We start from the raw sequence: 22,952 nt of genomic DNA on the forward strand, positions 1-22,952 counted from the left end.
TTTGCCAGCATTTATTGCCTGAGAATTGCAAACTCCTTGATCTATTCAGCCTGCAATAGGAGATGACATTTAAGACACTTTTACAGGTATGAGTCTTACAGTTGTGTAGAACATGGTGCATTATTCCTGTGAGTAAACAACCCATCTCAGAATTAGGTATGCTGTAAGTTTTCATTACAAGAAGAAAAGGTGTGGGTTGATGGGACCAAAGTGAAATGTTGAGACTGAAAAATTGCACGAAGAGTCTTTGAAACAACGCACCCAGTGCATAAACACTCGAGGGCTAGAGCGTCAGTCTCTTGATTGACGTGCTGTTGGTTTTCAGGCCAGCGAAGGATGTAGCACCACAGATAAGATTTATGTGGTTATGGGAAAGTTATTTACCCCATGAATAAGCACACCTTTCAAAGCCGGGAATGGAAACACAATTTTTGAGGAAGGAGGGAAGTTGAAGAAAATAGAGAAAAGGGGCATTTGAGCATATAAAGTTTATGGCTGCAATCCAACAGATTTGACACACAATGAGACTTTCATGCTGGCTGCTATGGGAAGGAAATGAACTCCAGGCACACATAAGACCTATTTGAGTAGTGTATTCAGTAGAAACAAAAGGGGAAGGGCCAGCAGAGAGGAGCATGCTAGCTGTACTGCTCATAATGGAGGATGACTCCACTAAGTGGGGAAACATCTGTATTTGTGGAGGCTCCCTGTACAATTTAGAATGTACCTTCTCCAGGGTTTTAAAACATGCAGGTAGCATTGGTGGCGAAATTTGAACTTTCTGAAACATGAGAACTGAAACATACCCATCCTTTGATATTTGCACTTATCCAAATTTTCTGATGCACTTCTACAATCAGAACCAAGGAGGAGAAGAGGCCTGGAGTGTAAGGCATCTGCCTTCTTCTCCCATAAATGCATCTTCTTCAAAGTTTCTCCTTCTTTTCACTCATGTCTCCTCTCTTTCCTGCCTGCCTGCCTGATGCTCCAACTTCTGGATAGCTCTTGGCTGCCCAATCCGATCTGTAATGAACTGGGGTTGCCTTAACCCAATTCAAATGAGGCCCAGGTCCTTCTGAATAAGCCCAATTTGGCTCAGAATTTGGGCCTTGGTCAACTATGGGGCACAGCACTGAAATTTATGCTTAAACTATCATTGAGGTCCCTTTGTATTTAAAGAACAGTGCAAGGAAACTCTGGTATACAGTAAATGAAACCTGTATACATTAATCACCAAAGCCGTGGGGTAATCTTCACATTACAATTACCCCAGGATGTAATTTAAATTCTTTGAAAAGAGCAGAAATTATTCTTTTTTCCTATCCTCATCTTTTAAAGTTAGCATAGTTTACCCCCATCTATCATGTTCTTCCTCAGTGAATCAACTTTTAAAATCTTGTTTCTTCTAGTTCCATCATTCTGCTGTGTAATTGCCAATTAGAATGAAAATTATCAGACAAGCCAGATAATCAAGTTTCAGCCATCTAAAGCAACAAAGCATATTAACAACCTTCAGTGCACATGTAGGATCTGAAATAGGAGAGAATCCATCATTTGTGATCCAAAAGCTTTTTATGTGCATTCTGGACGCAACGTCGATGTTTTGCATCAATGACCTTGCAACTTAGATTGATTTCCAACATAAATGCTATTTCAGCTGTTACTTATAGACAAGACTTTGTTCTGAAGGAGACTTTTTGGAAAGACAACCTGAGTACATAGAATCCATGAATTATAAAATTGTAGCACAAGAAAACAGCAAAAAGTTACATTGTCTAGCTACTCAATGTGACTTTTATTTTCGGTTGTACAGAACAATGGACACATAATTACTCTTTGGGTTTACAGCTACAGTGGTACTTTGGGTTACATACGCTTCAGGTTACATACACTTCAGGTTACAGACGCTTCAGGTTACAGACTCTGCTAACCCAGAAATAGTACCCCAGGTTAAGAACTTTGCTTCAGGATAAGAACAGAAATCACGTGGTGGCAGTGTGGCGGCAGCGGGAGGCCCCATTAGCTAAAGTGGTACCTCAGGTTAAGAACAGTTTCAGGTTAAGAACGGACCTCCAGAACGAATTACGTTCTTAACCTGAGGTACCACTGTACTAAAAATCTGTCTGCTTCACCTTTGGGGGTACAGCGGGGGAGGTGTCTATACAGATTTGGGTGATGCGGAGGGGAGGAGGGATGGAAGCTTCTCTAGGGAACCAAATGATATAGCAAAGCTATTTCTAGACTGTTCCTGTTGAAACTGTTATGCAAGCTATATATGCTGAAATCCCCTCTTCTGTACTAGGAATGCATGAATCTGGCAGTTTCATTCCTCTGATTGTTACAACCTTAAATTCACCTCTCTACATTTCCACATCTGTTTGCATTTTTTTTAATGCATTCATGAAAATTTATTGGCATTTCTGTGTGAATTTTTCTGTATGCCCAAGAAACCAAGTTTCCTCAACCTGGCCAAAGAATATACCACAATCTACATACACACTTTTGCAAAAGTGTTTTTGCATGTTATTTTCATGAACACATGCATTTTTATGTGTGATTTACTCTAGCAAATAAATGCATTTTTGCAGACATTACTAAGTTGGAAAAGTGCACTGCAAAATTAGGAGAACTGTGACTTTCTAAAGATGGCTGTGTTTCTGCTCACATATTGTTTTGGAAAGTATGAATTAGGTAGGTTCACCTTTAAATGTGAGCTGAATCTAATTGCTCTCCCCTTCTCTATTCTATACCGTTATTAGAGTAGGATTTCCCACACTTGGGTCTCCAGTTGTTTTTGGACATCAGTTCCCATCATCCCTGACCACTGGTCCTGCTAGCCATGGATGATGGAAGTTGTACTCCAAAAACAGCTGGAGTCCCAAGTTTGGGAAAACCTGCACTAGAGAATCAGCAGCCCTATCCTCTTTTGCAACTGGTCAAACTATTTGCATATTTGAATGGTCCTCTGTGAGGAGGAAAATCCCCACAAAGCAGCTTTTTCTGTGACATCAGTTTATGTATGTACAGAAAAGATTTTCAGTGAGTTTGAGGTGGAGCAAAAATAGTTTAACTATGTGGTCTTTTTGTGTGCGTACACCAGCCTTCTGGTAATAATAATAATAATAATAATAATAATAATAATTTATTATTTATACCCCGCCCATCTGGCTGGGCCTCCCCAGCCACTCTGGGCGGCTTCCAAAAGAATATTAAAATACTATGATACATCAAACATTAAAAGCATCCCTAAACAGGGCTGCCTTCAGATGTCTTCTAAAAGTCTGGTAGTTCTTGTTCTCTTTGACATCTGGTGGGAGGGCATTCCACAGGGAGGGTGCCACTACCGAGAAGGCCCTCTACCTGGTTCCCTGTAACTTGGCTTCTCGCAGTGAGGGAACCGCCAGAAGGCCCTCGGTGCTGGACCTCAGTGTCCGGGTAGAACGATGGGGGTGGAGACGCTCCTTCAGGTATACTGGACCGAGGCCGTTTAGGGCTTTAAAGGTCAGCACCAACACTTTGAATTGTGCTCGGAAACGTACTGGGAGCCAATGTAGGTCTTTCAAGACCGGTGTTATATGGTCTCGGCGGCCGCTCCCTGTCACCAGTCTGGCTGCTGCGTTCTGGATTAGTTGTAGTTTCTGGGTCACCTTCAAAGGTAGCCCTATGTAGAGTGCATTGCAGTAGTCCAAGCGGGAGATAACCAGAGCATGCACCACTCTGGCGAGGCAGTCCACAGGCAGATAGGGTCTCAGCCTGCGTACCAGATGGAGCTGGTAAACAGCTGCCCTGGACACGGATTTAACCTGTGCCTCCATGGACAGCTGTGAGTCCAAAATGACTCCCAGGCTGCGCACCTGGTCCTTCAGGGGCACAGTTACCCCATTCAGGACCAGGGAGTCCTCCGCACCTGCCCGCCTCCGGTCCCCCAGAAACAGTACTTCTGTCTTGTCAGGATTCAATCTCAATCTGTTAGCCACCATCCATCCTCCAACCGCCTCCAGACACTCACACAGGACCGTCACCGCCTTCACTGGTTCTGATTTGAAAGAGAGGTAGAGCTGGGTATCATCTGCATACTGATGAACACCCAGCCCAAACCCCCTGATGATCTCTCCCAGCGGCTGCATGTAGATGTTGAAAAGCATGGGGGAGAGGACAGAACCCTGAGGCACCCCACAAGTGAGAGCCCAGGGGTCTGAACACTCATCCCCCACCACCACTTTCTGAACACGGCCCAGGAGGAAGGAGCGGAACCTCTGTATGACAGTGCCCCCAGCTCCCAGCCCCTCAAGACGGTCCAGAAGGATGTTATGGTCGATGGTATCAAACGCCGCTGAGAGATCCAGCAGAACTAGGAAACAGCTCTCACCTTTGTCCCTAGCCCGCCGGAGATCATCAACCAGTGTGACCAAGGCAGTTTCAGTCCCATGGTTATCAATGTGGGCATGCCTTTAATGTAAAGGAAATGAGATGTGATAGAACAATGGGCAGTATTTTAATATTCCAGTTTGTTGTCCTAGCATTTTCAAACAGCCAGTCTAATGTATTACCACTGGTGCGCTGATTTGCTTCAGCTTGCTCCATAACCCCAAAATGGCATGAAATGTTAATAGCAGCTGATAACATTGTTGCCTCATAGCGGTTGAGTTGCAAGAATATTATATAATCAGCCACTCCACTGTCCAGAAGGTGTGCAAGGTAATCCAAACATAGCAATTACTTAATGGCACCTCTGGCAATGCCTTTTTGTGTTTGTGTTCCAACAGGATGATTTGCCTCATTACATATGCATATTGATCAGGGATGCCGTTTGAAAATGTTTGTCTTTTGATTCAAACATGCTCATCAATGCTCAATTAATGGCAAAATCAAAGAGAGGAGAAAGGGGAATGGATATACTTCAAAGGATAAATTTAGGATTACTGTGGGGGCAATCCGACAATCAAATGGTCGGAACACCACCAATTTGATCAAAAAGTGCTCCAGAGAGACCTTCCAATTCAAATAATTTGTTATTTCTGTTTATCCTCTCTTGTAGGTCACTGGCAGCTTGTTCTCAAACTGCTGAAATATTTTAGTGGTAGGCTTCCAGCTGAATAAAAGTAGTTACCCATGCTAACCTTATTTAAGGATTATTATTTTTTATAGCAGCAGAGGATAATAGTCTTTAACTCTGATATAATCCTCTGGGATGGAATGTTTAAAATTCCCATAAGCTGTTCTTCATTTTCACAGGAGGAATTCCACATAAGAAAAAATGGACCTGAATCATGATGGTAGGAACTTAATTACGTTTTAGGTTTTTGTTTTTTTAATAAAAAAAATCAATGTGAAAGACAGGTTTGAATATTTCTCTAATTATTACTTCAGATTCTCAGATGAGTTAAGGTCCTTTTGAAATAAACCAGAGGTTTTCCAACCTCACCTGTTTATTTTATGAATTGGTGAGTATTCCCTGCTCAAATTATGTCACAGAAGGATAGTAACATCAGGTAGGCTAAAGAGTGAACATATAAATAATTTAATGCTTATGAACCTATGTAAGCAAATGAGCCCAAAAGGTCATGTTGCTCTTAAGTTCTCTAAAAAGGTAAAGGTAAAAGACCCCTAGACAGTTAAATCCAGTCAAAGGTGACTGTAGGGTGTGGCACTCATCTCGCTTTCAGGCTGAGGGAGCCGGTGTTTGTCCACAGACAGCTTTTCGGTCATGTGGCCAGCATGACTAGATTGCTATTTGTGCAATGGAACACTGTGACGGAAGCCAGAGCACATAGAAATGGTGTTTACCTTCCTGCCACAGTGGCACCTATCTATCTATTTGCACGGTGTGCTTTCGAAGTGCTAGGTTGGCAGAAGCTGAGACAGAGCAATGGATGCTCACCCCGTCACCAACTTACTAAAATACCCTGAATCCGAAGTAGCTGCATGAGACAAGAGGCAATCCCATTAATCCATTTGTATATTAGGGCACACAGTTTTGGTATTCAGATACTTACCAAATGGTAGGAAAATGTGGCCATAAAGATGGACTGTCAACAAATCAGTGGCCAATTGTAAGCAACTGCTTCTTTCCCCAGCAGACATTGTCCTGCATTCTTCCTCTTGTCTTCCAGTTCCCTTTCTTTTTACATCTTTGGGATCCCCATCTCTATTCACAACCTCATCTGCACCATCATCTCAGACCCCTGCCTTATCTCACACCCCTTCCCTCATTCCTCTGGTTATGTTAGGGCTACACCAACCACATAACGGTATTATATATGGAACAGATGGGGAACCTACATCCCTCTTAGTCTTGCTGGACTACAACTCCCATCATCCCTGATCATTGGCCATGCTGGCTGGTGCTGGTGGGAGTTGGAGTACAACAGTAACTGGTTCCCTATTCCTTTTATGTGAGATGGTGTGTTTGCCCCAAACCGAGAGAATGTGCTCCGCTTTCCTCACACTGACCTTCAGGTGTATTCATGGTTATTGTTCACATCTGGATAGCCTTTGCTCCTTGCTTTAGTGTGAGGAATGCATAATAATAGGTCTGAGGTGGAAGTGATTATCAGACTAATGGCTGTGGTCACACAAAGCCACTGAGGTCTTCTTTGTTGTTTCCCTATGCAGGAGGAAAAGGGACAGTGTTGTGAACGTCCCTTTCCCAATTAAAAGATACAGGTCCACCAAACACAGTCCATTGCTTCCTCCTTCCTGATATCGGTCCTAGACTGAAAGGAAATAAAACACACAGTTTCTACCACATGATTGTATAATCATTTGGGTAATTTGAATTAAACATATTCCAGGGAAGTAGGAAAATCATGGGACTGATTTGCAGAGAATAGCACCTCTCCTACAGCTTAGGGTGCCCTTTTGAGTGTGATGGGGGAAAGGAATTGTTCCCAGGAAGACACAGACCACTTTCCATTCACTGTTGCAGATAGGCTCAAGGTTATAACTACTATAAACAGCCAAGGCTACAGCTGAATTTGTAAGGCATGTTTACACCACAAACCTAAATCAGTTTAATTGCGGTTGCCTTCCTGCTTCTCTTGTAATGTGTGGATTCCTCTGGATGCTTTACATATACACAGGCTCCTATCCTTTAAAGTAATTACCTTGTGAAGGACTCTGCTATCTATGAAATATCTTCCACGAAGGCCAACTTTGTGGAGCTGCCTTGTCTTCCTTGTGCATCTGCTTACCTTTCTCATTCAACCAGCAGCCCCTTCTCCTTTTACTTAACTAACCTGGACTCGTCCATATTTAAGGTTTACAAAACAATTGAGATATTTTCTGTCTAATTCGCCACTAACATGTGGTCGGTGCTTTAAGCAGCATTAGAGTGTTGCACTAGTGCTAATTTCCCCTTTGATCATTTCAATTAGCTGGAGAAGAGAGCTCTGGCAGCAATTAGTTTTCAAGTAAATGAGGCAGCTCATTAGCTGCCAGGGATCCTTTTTTTTTGAATTTATGCTTCATTTTCATTGAAAGAATTAAAATGGTCTTAAAGAACAGAAGTTGCAGAACAGAAAAATGTCTCGCTGGAAAAACCCCCAGAGAGGTCATGAAGGCAGGTAATACTTTAACAAATCCCTGTTAGTGAGAGTTTTCCTTTGGCTGTAAGCTGCAACTGCAACAGGTCCACCACCCTCTTCAATAGGATTTCAGTGGGACTGTTGCAGAAAAAGGGCTTTGTAGATGAAACTATCATCATCTAAGTCCCTCACAGTGTTTTATTTGTAATGGAATTTGCAAATATAAGGTTGCTGAAATGGCAGGGATGGGGCTCTGATGCACAATTCTGAATTTGGCAAAGTAGGTGTGAAGTTAAAAGACCCATCCTAATTTCTGGCTGGGGCTGATGGAGTGGCTGAGATATCGCCACATAAATCCTGCTGCTTGCACCAACCAGAGTGGAAGCTTGCTGGTAGGTGGCTCAGCCTCAGATCCAGTAGATCCTTGGCCAGCCAAGGGCTCCCTCATCCCCATTCAACAAGCACCCTATGTGGGGAGTTTGCACTGGTTTCGCTGGAACTGGGAAGGGTACCATCACAATAGCTTCCACCCACCCATACTTTTGCCCAGAACCCAGCTCTCTGGTGGTTGAAACCTTTGATTCAAGTGTTGTGCTTCAACACCCTCAGATACTGATCTCCTCATTATTCAGCCCCTGTATTCAGCAGGCGTACACTCTTAATAAATACCAGTTCCAAGGGAGGGTTTTTCACATTACATCTAATGTAGTCCATGGGCAGTCATTTTCTTCAAAGCTGTATTGTGACAATGCAGTAATTATGGCTGTAAGTATACAACGGTACAGTGTAAGAAGATCTTCATCAATAAACAGACTATTGACAGAGCGGGTGCTGCTGCTCAGTTTTGCGTGTGCAAAATTTAAGTGCTGCCTGCTAGTTTCTCCCCTCATTTGTGTGAAATCGCACACATTGAAGACTTTTTCTGTACCCAGGTGAAGCCTGCTGCACTGAGGCTTCTACTTATCTCTCAGCACACTTCTGTAGTGGAGTTCCACATGTAAGCAGGGAGTGTTTGACAGCATGACAAACTAGGGCAATATTCATACCATACATTTAAAGCACTGTGGCACCACTTTGAGCAGTCAGAGCTTCCCCCCAAAGAATTCTAGGAGATGTAGTTTAAGAGTGGGAATTCTAGCTGTGTTGAGGGTAATAGGGGTCTCCTGACAACTACCAACACCCTTAACAAATGATAGCTACCAGAATTCTTTGAGGGAAGCCATGGCTGTTCATAGTGCTTTAAATCTATGATGTGACTGTGGCCTAGGAAACCTCCCTGTTTGACATAGATTGGGAACCTGTGGCCCTCCAGATATTTTTGGACTCCCAACTCTTGTCGCTCCAAGTGTGACCAGTGGTCAGGTATGATGGGAACTGGGAATCCAACAGCATCTGTAGGGCCACCAAATCCCCATACCTGCTCTGTGAACTATGTACCTCACATAGGGAAGAGAGGAATAACTAATAGTCCCTTGATATCAAAGTGTGCTTCCTCATCTGCATCAAACATCCCTGTATGAAACACCACATGTATTTCTATTGCGGTGTCAAAGGATACCGTATTTCCCCATGTATAAGACTAGGTTTCCCCCCTTTAAAATAATGTCAAAAATGTGGGGGCGTCTTACACATGGGGGGCGTCTTATAGATGGAAAAATACAGTAACTCCCATAGGGTTGAAAAGGCACATTTCTTGTATTTAGAATCTTTCCATTACACCTCTCTCTCTCTCTCTCTCTCTCTCTCTCTCTCTCTCTCTCTCGTAGCCTTCTTTGCTTGACAGCACTGCAGTGAGTCTATGCTAGGCATGCTTATTAAAGTGATCCTATAATAACTACGGTAATTATTCACCAGTGGAAGAAGCTTATGATTTGAAAAACAAGGGATACACTTCCATTTTGCACAACTGAAGCTGCACTTATGAATTAAGCTATAGTGTGATGTTACTGGTATTGAGAATTCATGTACACACATACCTGCAGTGCTAGAAGTGTTGCGCTGTATCAGGGATGGCCAACTTCGAGCCAGTAGGTCAATCTTGGCACACCAGGGGCTCCAATTTGCCTCATGAGGATATTCCCCCCACAAAAGGGTGCTCCTGTCAATCAGCTGGCATCATTCCAATCTGGGTGAGATGTCAGTTGATAGGCGGCGGGGGGGGGGGGGGCTCAGTTCTGCATAGAGGGAACTGGCATGTGCAGACAAAAACAGCAGGCTTTAACTCCCTGCTCATCAGTTGATAAGCAGGGGAATAAATTCTGCTCTGCCCCTGATAGGGCAGGATTTAACTCTGTGCAAATCTGCTGAGTAGAGAATTAGATCTCTCTGTTCCTGCAGGTCAGTTCTGATGGGTGGGGCCACCCACCTGTCAGTCACCTGATGATTGACATGTAGGCAGTCCTACTTACATGCCAAATTTGTTCCATGGGGGTGAGGTTTCCCATGCACACATGACAGTGCTTACCAGAAGAATCATGTCTAGGAATGACAGAGTGAAAGTATCCTTTGCCCCTCAGAAATAATAATAAAAAAAGTATTTTCTTGCTTCTTTGTAACAATGGAGGAGGTTCACTGGTTTTAGTAAATTATAAAGATAAATTATGTTGCCTTCAAGTGAAGAAAAATATGCAGTTTCAGCATATATTCAAAAATTGGTATCTAGACAGCTAATAAATATTAAGTTTACTATGAAAAGCGCTAAGCTTACATTCAGAATCTGGCCAACTTGAAGTGTGATAAATTATGACTTTGTCCATTCACATATCGGCTAGAGCTTTAAATATCGAGGTAATGAAATATAACCTTTGCAAGCAAATCAGCCATAGGAAAACTATACACGAGCTTCGTGGTATCATTATTCTTTAGATATTTAAAAACACAGTATTCCTTCATTACAAACCATTTATCTTGCCTACAAAGAGGAAAGAAATTAGACTTTAATCAGTTTTGGTTCTTCAGGAGTGAGGGCAGAGAGGTGAAGCAGAGTTTATTTCAGAATCATTTTCTCACAGCATCAGACAGAAAATTGTACCACTATAGCAAAGTAAATGTATACTTTTTCATTTAAAAAACCCCTCCAAATGTTAGACACTGTGTCTAAAAAATACTGTTTTTCAAATAGCTATTACCTAATGAATTTCTCTAGTAACAATATTTATCAAAAAGCAGTTGATGTAATCCATTCATCTTCCATAGGTAGTCTATTGATCCCTTTTTGGCTTCCTGCTTCCTTGCCAAGGGAGAGTATGGATCTTTCCAGATGTTTTTATAGTTAGTAGTATTCATTGTTCTTTGGCTTTGTAATTTTTGAAAGTAGGCATATACAGTCATACCTCGGGCTACAGATGCTTCAGGTTGTGTTTTTTTGGGTTGTGGACCACCAAAACCCGGAAGTACTGGAACGCGTTACTTCCGGGTTTCGGCTGTTGTGCATGCACAGAAGCACTAAATCACATGTGCAGAAAGCGTGTTCTCCTTCAGGGAGAGCACGTGTTGCGGTGGGGTCTACTGAGCCACCCCTTTGTTGCTGGGTAAGTTCTCCAAGATGGCCAGGGGGCATTGATTGGATTGCCGAGTTGCTGGGGCAAAAGTAATGTTGCAATTTTGGTGGGAGGGGTAAAAGGTTTAAATACTCTGCACGCAGCCTTGTACTTTCTCTTTTGCTGCGTGCAACGGATCAGACACAGTGGAAGAGACTGGTTGTATTCAGCATTTATTCCTTCCCTATAACCCTCCTTTAATTGCCTATCTCTACCTTTTAATTTTATTTTACTTTACTTTTCTTATTAGTTTAACCCCATTGGACCCCTCTTTTAATTTAGCGGCTTCTGCCGCCTCTCGGCGGGGCGGGTGGGGGGGGGAGGAATTTTGTTGGCCTTCCCTGAAAAAAGAGGCTCTGCCAGCCCCGTGCCCTCCCCTCTTAATTTTGGCTGCTCCGGCTGTCTTTTTAGGAAGCCTACGGCCTGATCCTCAGCCGGGGCTTCTTTTAGCCTGCTTTAACTGCAGCAGGTCTGGAGCCCTTTGGGGAGTTGCCTTAGCCTCAGTGCCGCCGATCAGCTGTTCGGCGGCTGCAGCAGCATTTCTGGGGTTGGCCTGGGTGCGGGGACCTTGCTGCCGCCTTCGGGGGGCCCGGAGTGAGTTCCACAATCCCCCCCTTACCCCTGTGCGACTCACCTTTTGCTCTCCGTGGAGGCGCTGGTTTGCTGGGTGAGTTTTCTGGGCACCGTTTTGGCTGGCCTCCTTGAGGCTTTGCCTTGCCCACAGGGCCTTTTTTCAGCAGGCTGGGACAGTTGAGGCCTCTTTGGCTGGTGCCTGGGCTGGGGTGGTGCTGTCCCGATTATTTCGGGGTGCTGCGTTCAGCCCGTTTTGGCGGGAGCGCCATTTTGCTGCATCATTGCCCCACAGTGGCCTCCAGTGGCCGTTCTCGGTAACTGCAGCTAGTTTTATTGTGCATTTCTATTTGTTTGCCTCTGCTGCCACCTTCTGGTGGCTGGCATTATTGCACCCCTTTTGTAAAATAAATAAACCTGATTTAATTTTATTTAATAATTTAGTCACTTAGCAGCTCTTGTATTGAGTTAAGTTAATTGTTCTTGGTTCTGTCGCGAGGGCATACGTTTGGGTGACGTGCTTTTGCATCTTGGGGCTATTTCATTTATTGAAATTTTGTTTTATTTTAATTGTATTCAATTTTAGTTTTCTTTGGTTTTCCTTTTCTTTCTCAAGCAGGCATGGCCCCGAAAAAGGCTGCAAAAAGGCCCGCTGTTACCCGGACTTCAAAGCGGCCAATAAAAGGCCCTTCTCAGGCGTTGCGATCTGGTGCACCCAGTCAGGCAGAGGACAGCCTGGGATCCCTAGTCGCCAGGATGGCTGGTGATCCAGCAGCTTTAACACGTCTTGCAACTGAGGTGGACGGCCTCATTCGGCGATGCTCAACGCAGTCCTCTGCCCCAAGGGGACCAGCTTCCACAGTTGGTCCATCTTCGCCTGCATCTTCATCTTCTAGCGAAGATGGGGGAGAGGCATTAGTTGCTGGGGTTTCAGTGCGGGCTTCTCAGCCATCACCGCCCCCGGTCTTACCTGTTGTGCAGGTTGGTTCACGGGGGCCAAGACGTACCACATGCCGTTCGGCTGGGAGGCAGACCCTTATGGCATCTCCCACCTGGGTGGTTTCGCCTACTCAGTCTACTGCAGATGCATTGTCAGGGCCTAGTCATTCACGTAGGGTCTCTTCTCAGTCTGTTCCAGGTACTTCACAGCAGGCAGTAGACTCAGAGTCCTCGGCTGAGGATAGTCTTCCTACTCCTGTGAGAACATCATCTGGGGGGCATCGTCACCACAAGAAGAGTGCCAAGAAGCGTGCCAAGAGGAGGAAGGCTGACACTTCATCTTCTTCTTCCGGTACGTCTTCGAGTTCTGATGATGAGACAGTGGCCTCTTTAGACCTTTACTGGGGTTTTGGTGAAGAGGCCGGGGGGTTTCCCAAATGGATTTGGGAACGGAGGGCCAATTCGCACCGAGCAAGGTACGGTGCGGTCCAGGATTGCCGTGATGGCGTGCTGTTGCCTGAGGTGAAAGTCTCCACTAATTCTGTGAGGGACATCATACCTGGGGCTCATTTGTCAACTAAGTTGAGGGCTAGAATTTTAAACGGCCGCTACGTGGATATATTTAAATTAGCACCCCCGCCCACAAGTCCTGATTCTCAGGAGAAGGACGATTCTTCCAAAAAACATAATGGGTCTAAGAAAACAGAGAAGACATTCGAGCAGTGGCTTGATGGCTTCCAGGTTTTTGCTGGGATCGTAGTAATGGCTTATCCACGCAGAGCCCATCACTTGATGGTCTATTTGTCCATTGTGCGCTCTGCTTTCACTATGGCAGGACAATTGGCTGCGATAGCGTATGATGTAAATTTTAGACGCAGGGCAGCCAAGATTTCTTCAGCTCGCTGGGATCGTAAGGATTTGGATGTGTGGACCACCTATGTGGTTCCACACATTGAAAAGAAAGCCATGGAACAGCAGAAGCCAAGGGTGGGTCCATTCAGACCCACACGCAGATCTACTTGCTGGGATTTTAACAAGGGTTCCTGTCAGCGCCAGACTTGTAAATTTTCCCATGTGTGTGATAAGTGTGCCGGGGGTCATCCTGCTTCCACTTGTTTGGCAGGTCGGCGGCCCTTTCGTGGTGGAAAAGGGGGCTCCCAGCAGCCCCCAAAGGCTGCTACTCCCACCTCCACCTCTGGAACAGGGAAGTAGTGCATTGACGGTCCTGGCTTATACTCCAGTGCGTTTGTCGGCACTAATTCCTTGGTTGCAGGCTTACCCTAAAAAGGAGGCTGCAACTTATTTGCGTGAAGGTTTTTCTGTAGGTTTTCGGATTCCTGTAGCCACGGCTCCCGAGGCACGGAATCCCCTTAATCAAAAGTCGGTTCGTGTACTGCCAGAGGTGGCGCGCAAGAAGATTGAGAAAGAGGTGGCCTTACGTCGTATGGCTGGCCCTTTCTCAGATCCCCCTTTCCCTAACTTACACATATCTCCACTGGGTATTGTTCCCAAGAAAGCTCCGGGGGAATTTCGCCTAATTCATAATTTATCTCATCCTCGTGGCACATCAGTAAATGATGTTATTCCTCCGGAGCTTTGTTCAGTGAAGTATGCTTCTCTTGATCAGGCGATCAAGATGATCAGGAAATTTGGCCCAGGCGCTTTGCTAGCAAAATGCGATATAGAATCTGCATTTCGCTTGCTACCAATTCATCCAGAGGATTATTGGTTGCTAGGTTTTCAGTTTGAGGGAAAGTTTTATGTTGACAAGGCTATGCCTATGGGATGCTCAATAGCATGTTCCGCTTTTGAGTGTTTTAGCACCTTTTTGGAATGGGCTTTGCGTGTTAAAACCGGCCTGGTAGGTGTGTCCCATTATCTCGATGATTTTTTACTGGCCTCTGCTCATGACACCGGCGATTGTGTGGTATTGCTGAGAGCCTTTGCTTCCCTTATGGAAGAATTTGGGGTACCGTTGGCAGTTGATAAGACTGAGGGCCCATCTACCCAATTGACCTACTTGGGTATCCAATTGGACACTGTGTCGCAAACCTCTAGCCTTCCACTCGATAAAATACTTACCCTCCGGAATGTCATACAAGAGCTGCTTCCTTTAAAGAAGGTAACTTTGCGACAACTGCAATCCTTGCTGGGTCACTTGAACTTCGCATGTAGGGTGGTGGCCCCTGGCCGCCCATTTTGTTCACGCTTGGCTAGGCTTACAGCAGGTTTAAGGGCCCCGCATCACAGGGTGCGTATGTCCGCGCGGGTTCGCGAGGACCTCCGGATTTGGTTAGAATTCTTGGAAGAATTTAATGGCGTGTCGTTGTGGCAGGACATTTTGAACCTTCACAATGATTTTCAAGTGCACTCTGATGCTGCGGGTTCACTGGGTTTTGGTATCTATTGGAAAGGTAGATGGTGCGCTAGGCACTGGCCATCTGCTTGGCAGGGGCAAGCTATCACGCGGGACCTAACATTTCTTGAGTTTTTTCCCATTGCAGTAGCTGTGCATTTATGGGTCGACGAGTTCAGGGACCACCGAGTTTGTTTCTGGTCTGACAATCAGGCTGTTGTGAACGTGCTGGCAAAACAGTCATCTCGCTCCCCCAGGGTATCAGCCCTGTTGCGGGCATTCGTATTGCATTGTTTGAAATTTAATATTGTATTTTCTGCACGTTTCATCCCTGGGATATCTAACGAGATTGCTGATGCTCTGTCCCGTTTTCAGATGGAGCGATTCAGGTCCCTGGCTCCAGAGTCTCGTGCGTGTCCGGAGTATTTCCCGGAGCATCTCTGGAACCTTGGCAGCAATTAGTATTGCAGGGAGTAGCCGCCTCCATTTCTTCATCCACTTTGGGGTCTTATAAAAGAGCATGGACTGACTTCTTAAATTTTACCCAGTCAGTCGCAGGCAACATATCTTCCCCTCCCTCCACTTCTCAAGTGTTACAGTATTTGGCACATATGTTTCAGCTGGGCCGAGCTGCTAGGACGCTGCGGATTCATTCTGCAGCAATTTCCTTTTTTAGTAAATCATTTTTCAACAAGGATCCTTGTGCCAAGTTTGTAGTGCGCAAGGCCTTGGAAGGTTGGGGTCGTCTTGCTCCCCCTAGCAAGGCAGTTCGGCAGCCTATCACTTTTGAGTTGCTGAGTAGAATGCGTGCCAAATTAAGGGTCGTTTGTTGGTCCAAGTATGAGGCCCGCCTTTTTTCGGCGGCCTTTTCAATTGCATTCTTTGCCGCTTTACGGGTGGGGGAAGTGGTCATGGAGGCTAGGCGAGATGGCGGTTCCAGGGGGCTGCTGCTTCAGGATGTATGTTTATCCCCTGTGGAAGTGAGAATCGTGGTGCGTAACTCGAAGACGGACCAATTGGGTCGGGGGGCAGTTATAAGGCTCCCCGTAACTGGGGAGCCGGGTCCTTGCCCGGTTAAGGATTTGAGGAAATTCTTAGCAGTGAGGCCCTCTGGGAAGGGTCCACTGTTCATTCACGAAAATGGTCGTCCCTTGGCACGGCATCAGTTTTCCAAGGTAATGCGTAAGGTTATTTCTGCTTGTGGGGTCCCGGCTTATGGTTTCGCACCCCATTCCTTTCGCATTGGTGCTGCTACAACAGCAGCCCATTGGGGGTTGTCGGCCCACAGGATTAAGGACTTGGGCCGGTGGAAGTCTGATGCGTTCAAAGGTTACGTGCGGAAGAGATGTTGAATTATTGTATTTGATGTGTGCTTGTTCTCCACCCTGTAGGTCTCGCTCCAGTCCATATCTGGATTGTCGGGCACAGCATCGTTTATTGGGCTGGCATCAGAGCGAGGCAGTCTGGAAGGGGACCGGATCTTGGCTTCCCACAGCACGTACAGGTGTCGTGGATATCCAGACGGGGAATGCGGTGGAGTGAATTCATCCCACTAATTAAGCAGAGGGTGCTTTCACATGGTCCCCCTTTGGCAATTGTGGTGCAGTTGGGGGAGAATGATATGGCAAAGGTTGATTGCTCCACTTTGCGCTCCACGATTCGAAAAGACTTGGGGGAGTTGGTGACCTTAATACCTACCGTTAAAATATTTTGGTCACAATTGCTGCAAAGGAGCAATTGGCAGGGCATTTCTCAACCCAAGGCTGCTGAAAGGGCCAGGAAGCGCATTAATTCCGCAGTGAGCAAGAGGGTAACGGAATTGGGTGGTTTGGTGATTTACCACCAGGATATTACCTTCAAGGCTCTGGCCCTTTACCGCAATGATGGGGTACATCTTTCCAAGCTGGGGAATGATGTCTGGTTGGATGCGGTAATTGAAGGGTTGAAGAATGGGTTGGGATTGTGAGTGGTTGGCGGCGAGCGTAAAGGGCTCGATTGGCGGTTAGGCATTGGTTATAAATCTGGTGAAGGAGGGGTTTAGGATAGGCTGGGCCTACCCCTCCATGGAGGGGTTCAGGATAGGCTGGGCCTGCCCCTCCATGGTTGCTGCGGAAAGGGAATTCCGTTAAAGGAATCCTGGGGCTTGCCATCTTTTCGTCCAATCCCTGGAATGGGACTAGGGCCGGCAAGCCTTCGGGGAGCAGGCGGGTGAGAGTTGAGGGTCTGTGTCTCAGCTCCAATTCTTCCCCGACTTGCTTTCCCCCGCACTGTCTTTCGGTGGTGCCCGGAAGTCAGTTCTGTCCCCAGGCGGGGGGACAGATAGTCTTAACCAATGCCTAAACAACCACTCACAGTTTGTATTTTAATAAAGTTGTGGCCAAAATCATGCCAAAAATCTTAAACAAAAATTACGTGTCCGTTGTGAGTTATTTTGGGGGGTGGATTGGGGACCTCAACACGCAAAGCGTGTTCTCCTTCAGGGAGAGCACGTGTTGCGGTGGGGTCTACTGAGCCACCCCTTTGTTGCTGGGTAAGTTCTCCAAGATGGCCAGGGGGCATTGATTGGATTGCCGAGTTGCTGGGGCAAAAGTAATGTTGCAATTTTGGTGGGAGGGGTAAAAGGTTTAAATACTCTGCACGCAGCCTTGTACTTTCTCTTTTGCTGCGTGCAACGGATCACCCGCCCACCCGCCCTAGAATAAGGGGTTTGTTGCGTTGACCTTGCTATGCCTGTCATGGGGTCGTCTGCCTTTGAGCAGGGGCCTGGTAGGAATTTTTCCACCTGGCAAATTGGCTGGCTGGGTGGTTTTTGCCTACTGCGTAGCAAATCGTCACAACTTGTAAGGTTGTGGTTAGGCATTGGTTATAAATCTGGTGAAGGAGGGGTTTAGGATAGGCTGGGCCTACCCCTCCATGGAGGGGTTCAGGATAGGCTGGGCCTGCCCCTCCATGGTTGCTGCGGAAAGGGAATTCCGTTAAAGGAATCCTGGGGCTTGCCATCTTTTCGTCCAATCCCTGGAATGGGACTAGGGCCGGCAAGCCTTCGGGGAGCAGGCGGGTGAGAGTTGAGGGTCTGTGTCTCAGCTCCAATTCTTCCCCGACTTGCTTTCCCCCGCACTGTCTTTCGGTGGTGCCCGGAAGTCAGTTCTGTCCCCAGGCGGGGGGACAGATAGTCTTAACCAATGCCTAAACAACCACTCACAGTTTGTATTTTAATAAAGTTGTGGCCAAAATCATGCCAAAAATCTTAAACAAAAATTACGTGTCCGTTGTGAGTTATTTTGGGGGGTGGATTGGGGACCTCAACACGCAAGTGCCGAATCGCAACCCGAGCATCCACTGTACTGCATTATCATAATGATATGTGCCTATCTATCTATAAACAGAAATAGAAGCAGATATTTGGGCTAGGTTTTGTGTTTCTCTCTGTTTCTCATTTTTTCTCATCCTAAATCCAGTTCTCCACATTTCTATAATGTAAAACAGAAATGTCAAGGGTAACAAATTTAAAGAAACTTAATAATCAATCTATATATGCACAAAACTCAATAGCCATGCTTCCCATAAATGTGTTAATAAAATATGATTATGTAAAAATGGACTTGAACCTTGTAGCAAAAAAAGATGGGAAGAAAAATACCAAAAAAATCAGTTCTGCAATATCTACAATAGAGAAATCCATGAACAGGACATATTTCAAAGTAATGTCTCTACAATATATAAAGAATAAAACAATAATCTGAATGCAAGGACACCCTCTTTACAGCAAATGGGTTGTACTTATGGTGCTTCATTGCTATTCTGAAGCTAACAATAATGCCAGTAAAGGATATTCTTACAGTTCTTCAGTCATATTTTTTTTCCTGTAACTGAAATGCCAGTGCCAAACACATTGCCACTGGCCTATTTTGTTATGCAACACAATTTATGTATGAGTTCAGCCAATCAAAACTATATAAACAAATTAACCAATTTTCTCCAATTGCTTAAGCTTAAAATCATTTTTTGCTCACCAGATTAGATCCAAATATCACTTTTGCTTGAGTTGGCTTTGATAGATAGGCTGAACTCATGCATAAAGGATGCTGCATAACAATATAGGCCACTGACAACGGCTAATAAGTTGGTTTTTTAAAAGTTCCCAGTATGATTCAAAGCTAGACAATAATTTGAAATTTAGAAAGATCCCCCTTTGTCCCTAGTATCCATCTAAAAATTAAATCAAGCACTATCCACAAATTGCTTTTGTTCATGAAAAGCTTTTGCTCATAAAACGTTGGGATATTTATCCCCTCTTTGCATGTTCTCCTGAGCACAGAAAGCAACTTAGTGTGGAACAAAATGGAATTCTGACAATGGAATACGAGGTGGCAAGGAAGTGGATGCCTTGTTTTTTGCCTTGGGGAAAACACAACCACACACACACACACACATTGTGGCCAATGGCTATCTCAGGTGAATTTAAAAAATGATTAAGAATATCAGGTGAGAAGGCAAAGGGACTGTCATGGCAAAAGAGAATAATGAATTAATCAGAAAGGAAAGATGGAAGGAAGGTTTTGATTCATCAGAAGCCTTTTATCTTGATATTTTAACGTCAAAATGCAGAATGGCTGTTCCTTCCCCTTTTCAAATGTTTTCCTAATGAACCTCAGTAAGTCTAAAAACATCCACCAAGGCAAGGTCAACAAAGATAACATATTTCCAGCTCAGACCCAGCGAACATGCCACCCATTTTTGCATGGTACCCAAATTGACTCCATGATTGATCATGGGTGCCCAACCTGTGGCATGGGTGAAATGGCAGATAAGTAATACAAGAAGTTGAGGTTTGTTGTGTGCCTGGATGGGATTAGACTGGGTCATGATCCTGGTTATAGAATACAGTCAGGCGTACAGTGCTCCTATGCTGCACAATTGCTGCTCTATGTGCAAACCTATGTGTAGGTTCAGTAGGACTTACCTACACATAGTTAATAGATTACAGACAAAAACTACACTTTTGCTATGGGGAAGGGTGTGTATATTTCATTGTCATTACACTGTCTTAGATAAGTAATGAACATTTTGCAAAATCCACTTTTTGACTTGCAGTTGCAATTGATAGCCCTTTAAACCCCTTAGGAATTTTGTCATCGTGTTTAATGGAATCATACACCTTTATCTGGGGATATTGTGCTCAGTGCAGAGCCCTACAGGTCAAGAAGGATAAAGATGACAAAAGGTCTCTGAGACAAATCACAGGAGGAAAAGATGGAGGAATCTGGTATGGTTTAACCTAACCAAAATAAGATTAAAGGGCAGGGGAATATGCTGACAATTCTCAAATATTTTAAAAGGATGCCAGAAAGAAGTGGGTGGAAAAATTATTCACACTTCCATTGGGGATATGACAAAAAGCAATGAATTTAAACTACAGGAAAGCTGATTTATGTTAAACTTCAGGAAAATGGAATCTCATTCCTTGAGCACTTTGAATAAGCAGAGGTTGGCAGTACGTGTGTGCTGGTGATGCTTTGAGTATAGGATACCCTCTTTTGTTTTTATGTATTAAAAGAATTTCTAACTTGTCTTTCAGGCATACTGTCCCTCAAGGCAGCTTGCAATAAATTTTAAAACAAACAAAAAATACAGTTGCAACATACTATTAAATTAATATTAATATTCAGGATGCAATTTGATTTGTTTGTCTGTTTCCCAAATTATTTATGAAATACCATGTATTTTGCTTATATAAGCCTTCCAGGATATGAATGCGCATTGTATGAGAGTCTGTATGTGTCTGCGGATTTATGATGGCCGAGACTCTTAATTTACCTAATCCACTACCCCCCAAATCACAATCAGGCTTTTATTTCCCCCTAAAAAATCCTACATTAAGTTCATTATGCAAGTAATCTCCATTCCATCAGTTCTATTGTTTTTCTCCATCAAAAATCCTGATATGCTAGCTTCATTTTATGTTGGAAAAGGTGGGGTACTGGGAAAGATAGGAGCTTGAGCTTAACCCACAGGACTATTATTATGTCCAAAATGGGATGGGGGGAAATGTTCTTGGTAGTGCTTTTAGGTCAGGTGGAATGATCATGTGACACTATAGCACTTGCTTTGCATGCAGGTTCAGAACTTCTAGGCAGAGGGAGAAGGACTTCTGATTAAAACCCTACAGAACTTCTTCGAGTCAGTGCAGACAATATTGACCAATGGTCTCCCTTCATATAAGACAACTTCCTGTGTGTGTGTCTCTCCCTCTCTACACTCATTTTATTTACTCCCAGATATTAAAATAAATAAATAAATAAATAAATAAATAAATAAATAAATAAATAGGCCTTACACCAGTGCTGGGTTTGTTGAATTTCCAGAGGAAAGTGGTGCCAGAACTAGGTATACACGCCAACAGCACCTCAAACTGACCTTGCTATTCATGCTTGGTGTAGCACAGCTTCAGACATGCAGCTGTCTCATGTCAGGAGTGAGGGAACTGTGGCCCTTCAGACATTGTTGGACTTCAACTCCCATTAGTCTCCACCAGCATGGCCCAATGGTCAGGGATGATGAGAGTTGGAGTCCAGCAACATTTGGGTCACTGTATGTTTCCCACCCCTGTCTTATGTGAAGCGGTTGGTTTGGGTATCTGCAATGTTTGGCATTGCACATCCTAGGTGGCATATGGAATAATGTCAGCAGATAATGCGTTATTGAAAGATGATCCTCATCTATATAGATATAGATATGCATTATACTGTGAGTATTCATGTTCAGTGATCTTGGCAATCTGTAGATGGAATATAGCCTGCCATGTTGTTTAGCTATAAAAGATTTTATCTCAATAAAAGGAAACGGAGTAGAAAACCAACAGATACTTCCAACTCTACGATTGTAATGTGATCAGTAATATATCTAAACTCTGATATTTTTCTGTCTTTAAAAGTTCAAATTAGTCATTTAAGCCAGGGACATTCAGCCTGGTTTTCTATCCTTTAGTGTAAATCTTCTTGAGCATTGTTTATGTACAAACTTACTTGTGCAAAGAAAATAATGATCATAAGATTAATTTGAAGTATACGGAGCATATGCTTCTGTGATTAGTTGTAATATTGCTCATCCAAGCAGGGGGAAAGGCAAAGTAAAAGAGGGGGAAGGGGAAAAATAAATATGTATTTACAGCTTCCAATTGGAAAAAGTGTTTGGGCCTAATTAATTTAATGGTTGCACATCTGTAGATGCCTGTGAAACTCAGCTGTGTAATTAATCACTCTAGAAATAGTCTGGAAGATATAAGAAAAAGTTTTCAGTGAACTAATTTTTATTTGTATTAGTAGATTTTTTTATTTTTATTTTTTAAAAAAAGCTCGTAGATGACACTGGCTGTCTTTATAGAGACTTACCGGTATGTGTTGTGCTTGATTTATAAAATGTGGGAGAGTGTCAGGTCTAGGACTGAGAGAAGGGCATCCCCAGAAGATCTCAAAACCTGGGCAGGTTATTTTCTAGTGACCAGTTACATTCAGCGTATTTTTTTAATTTTTTTAATAAATATTTTTATTAATTTTTACAATACAAAATTATAAGAACCTCGCATACATTTTCTAACAAATACATTCTTTTTGGACTTCCCTCAGCTCTTCTGACAATCCTCCATTTTGATTCTTTCTTACGCATTTCCTAATTTTATATTGCCTTCTAATAATAACCTTCCCCCTCCCTACTCCCTTTTTTACAATATTTCTAATATTGATTCTTCACAAAGCTTCCTGCAAATCAACAAACGTTGTTTGTTCGTCGCATATACTTTTCAAATAATCAACAAATTTACTACAGTCCTCGGTGAACTTCTGGTCCCGTCGGTTTCGGATTTTTCCTGCTAATTTGTCAAGTTCTGCATAGTCCATTAATTTCATTCTCCATTCTTCTATCGTTGTAAATTCTTCTTGTTTCCATTTTTGGGCCAATAGTATCCTTGCAGCTGTTACCACGTATAAGAAAAGCTTACATTCTTTTTTATTTATTTTATTTCCT

The 22,952-nt window shown here is 44.0% G+C and overlaps 1 protein-coding gene across 1 annotated transcript; it reads left to right on the forward strand.

Moving 5' to 3' along the window:
* The first annotated feature begins 12,154 nt into the window (after nt 1–12,154).
* Nucleotides 12,155–17,511, forward strand: LOC307226555 (uncharacterized protein). Its single transcript, XM_079995243.1, has 2 exons — nt 12,155–12,926; nt 16,322–17,511. Exons 1-2 carry the CDS (start codon nt 12,257–12,259, stop codon nt 16,894–16,896), a joined length of 1,245 nt encoding a protein of 414 aa, XP_079851369.1. The 5' UTR covers nt 12,155–12,256; the 3' UTR covers nt 16,897–17,511.
* Nucleotides 17,512–22,952: the final 5,441 nt, after the last annotated feature.

Source organism: Podarcis cretensis (assembly GCF_951804945.1).
Source record: "Podarcis cretensis genome assembly, chromosome: 11".
Taxonomy (NCBI): domain Eukaryota; kingdom Metazoa; phylum Chordata; class Lepidosauria; order Squamata; family Lacertidae; genus Podarcis; species Podarcis cretensis.

Coding starts and splice junctions, on each gene's coding strand:
- LOC307226555 (XM_079995243.1), top strand. CDS start 12,257: ATGGCCCCGAAAAAGGCTGCAAAAAGGCCCGCTGTTACCCGGACTTCA. Junction 12,927..16,321: donor CACTTCATCTTCTTCTTCCG/GTACGTCTTCGA, acceptor TCCACCCTGTAG/GTCTCGCTCCAGTCCATATC.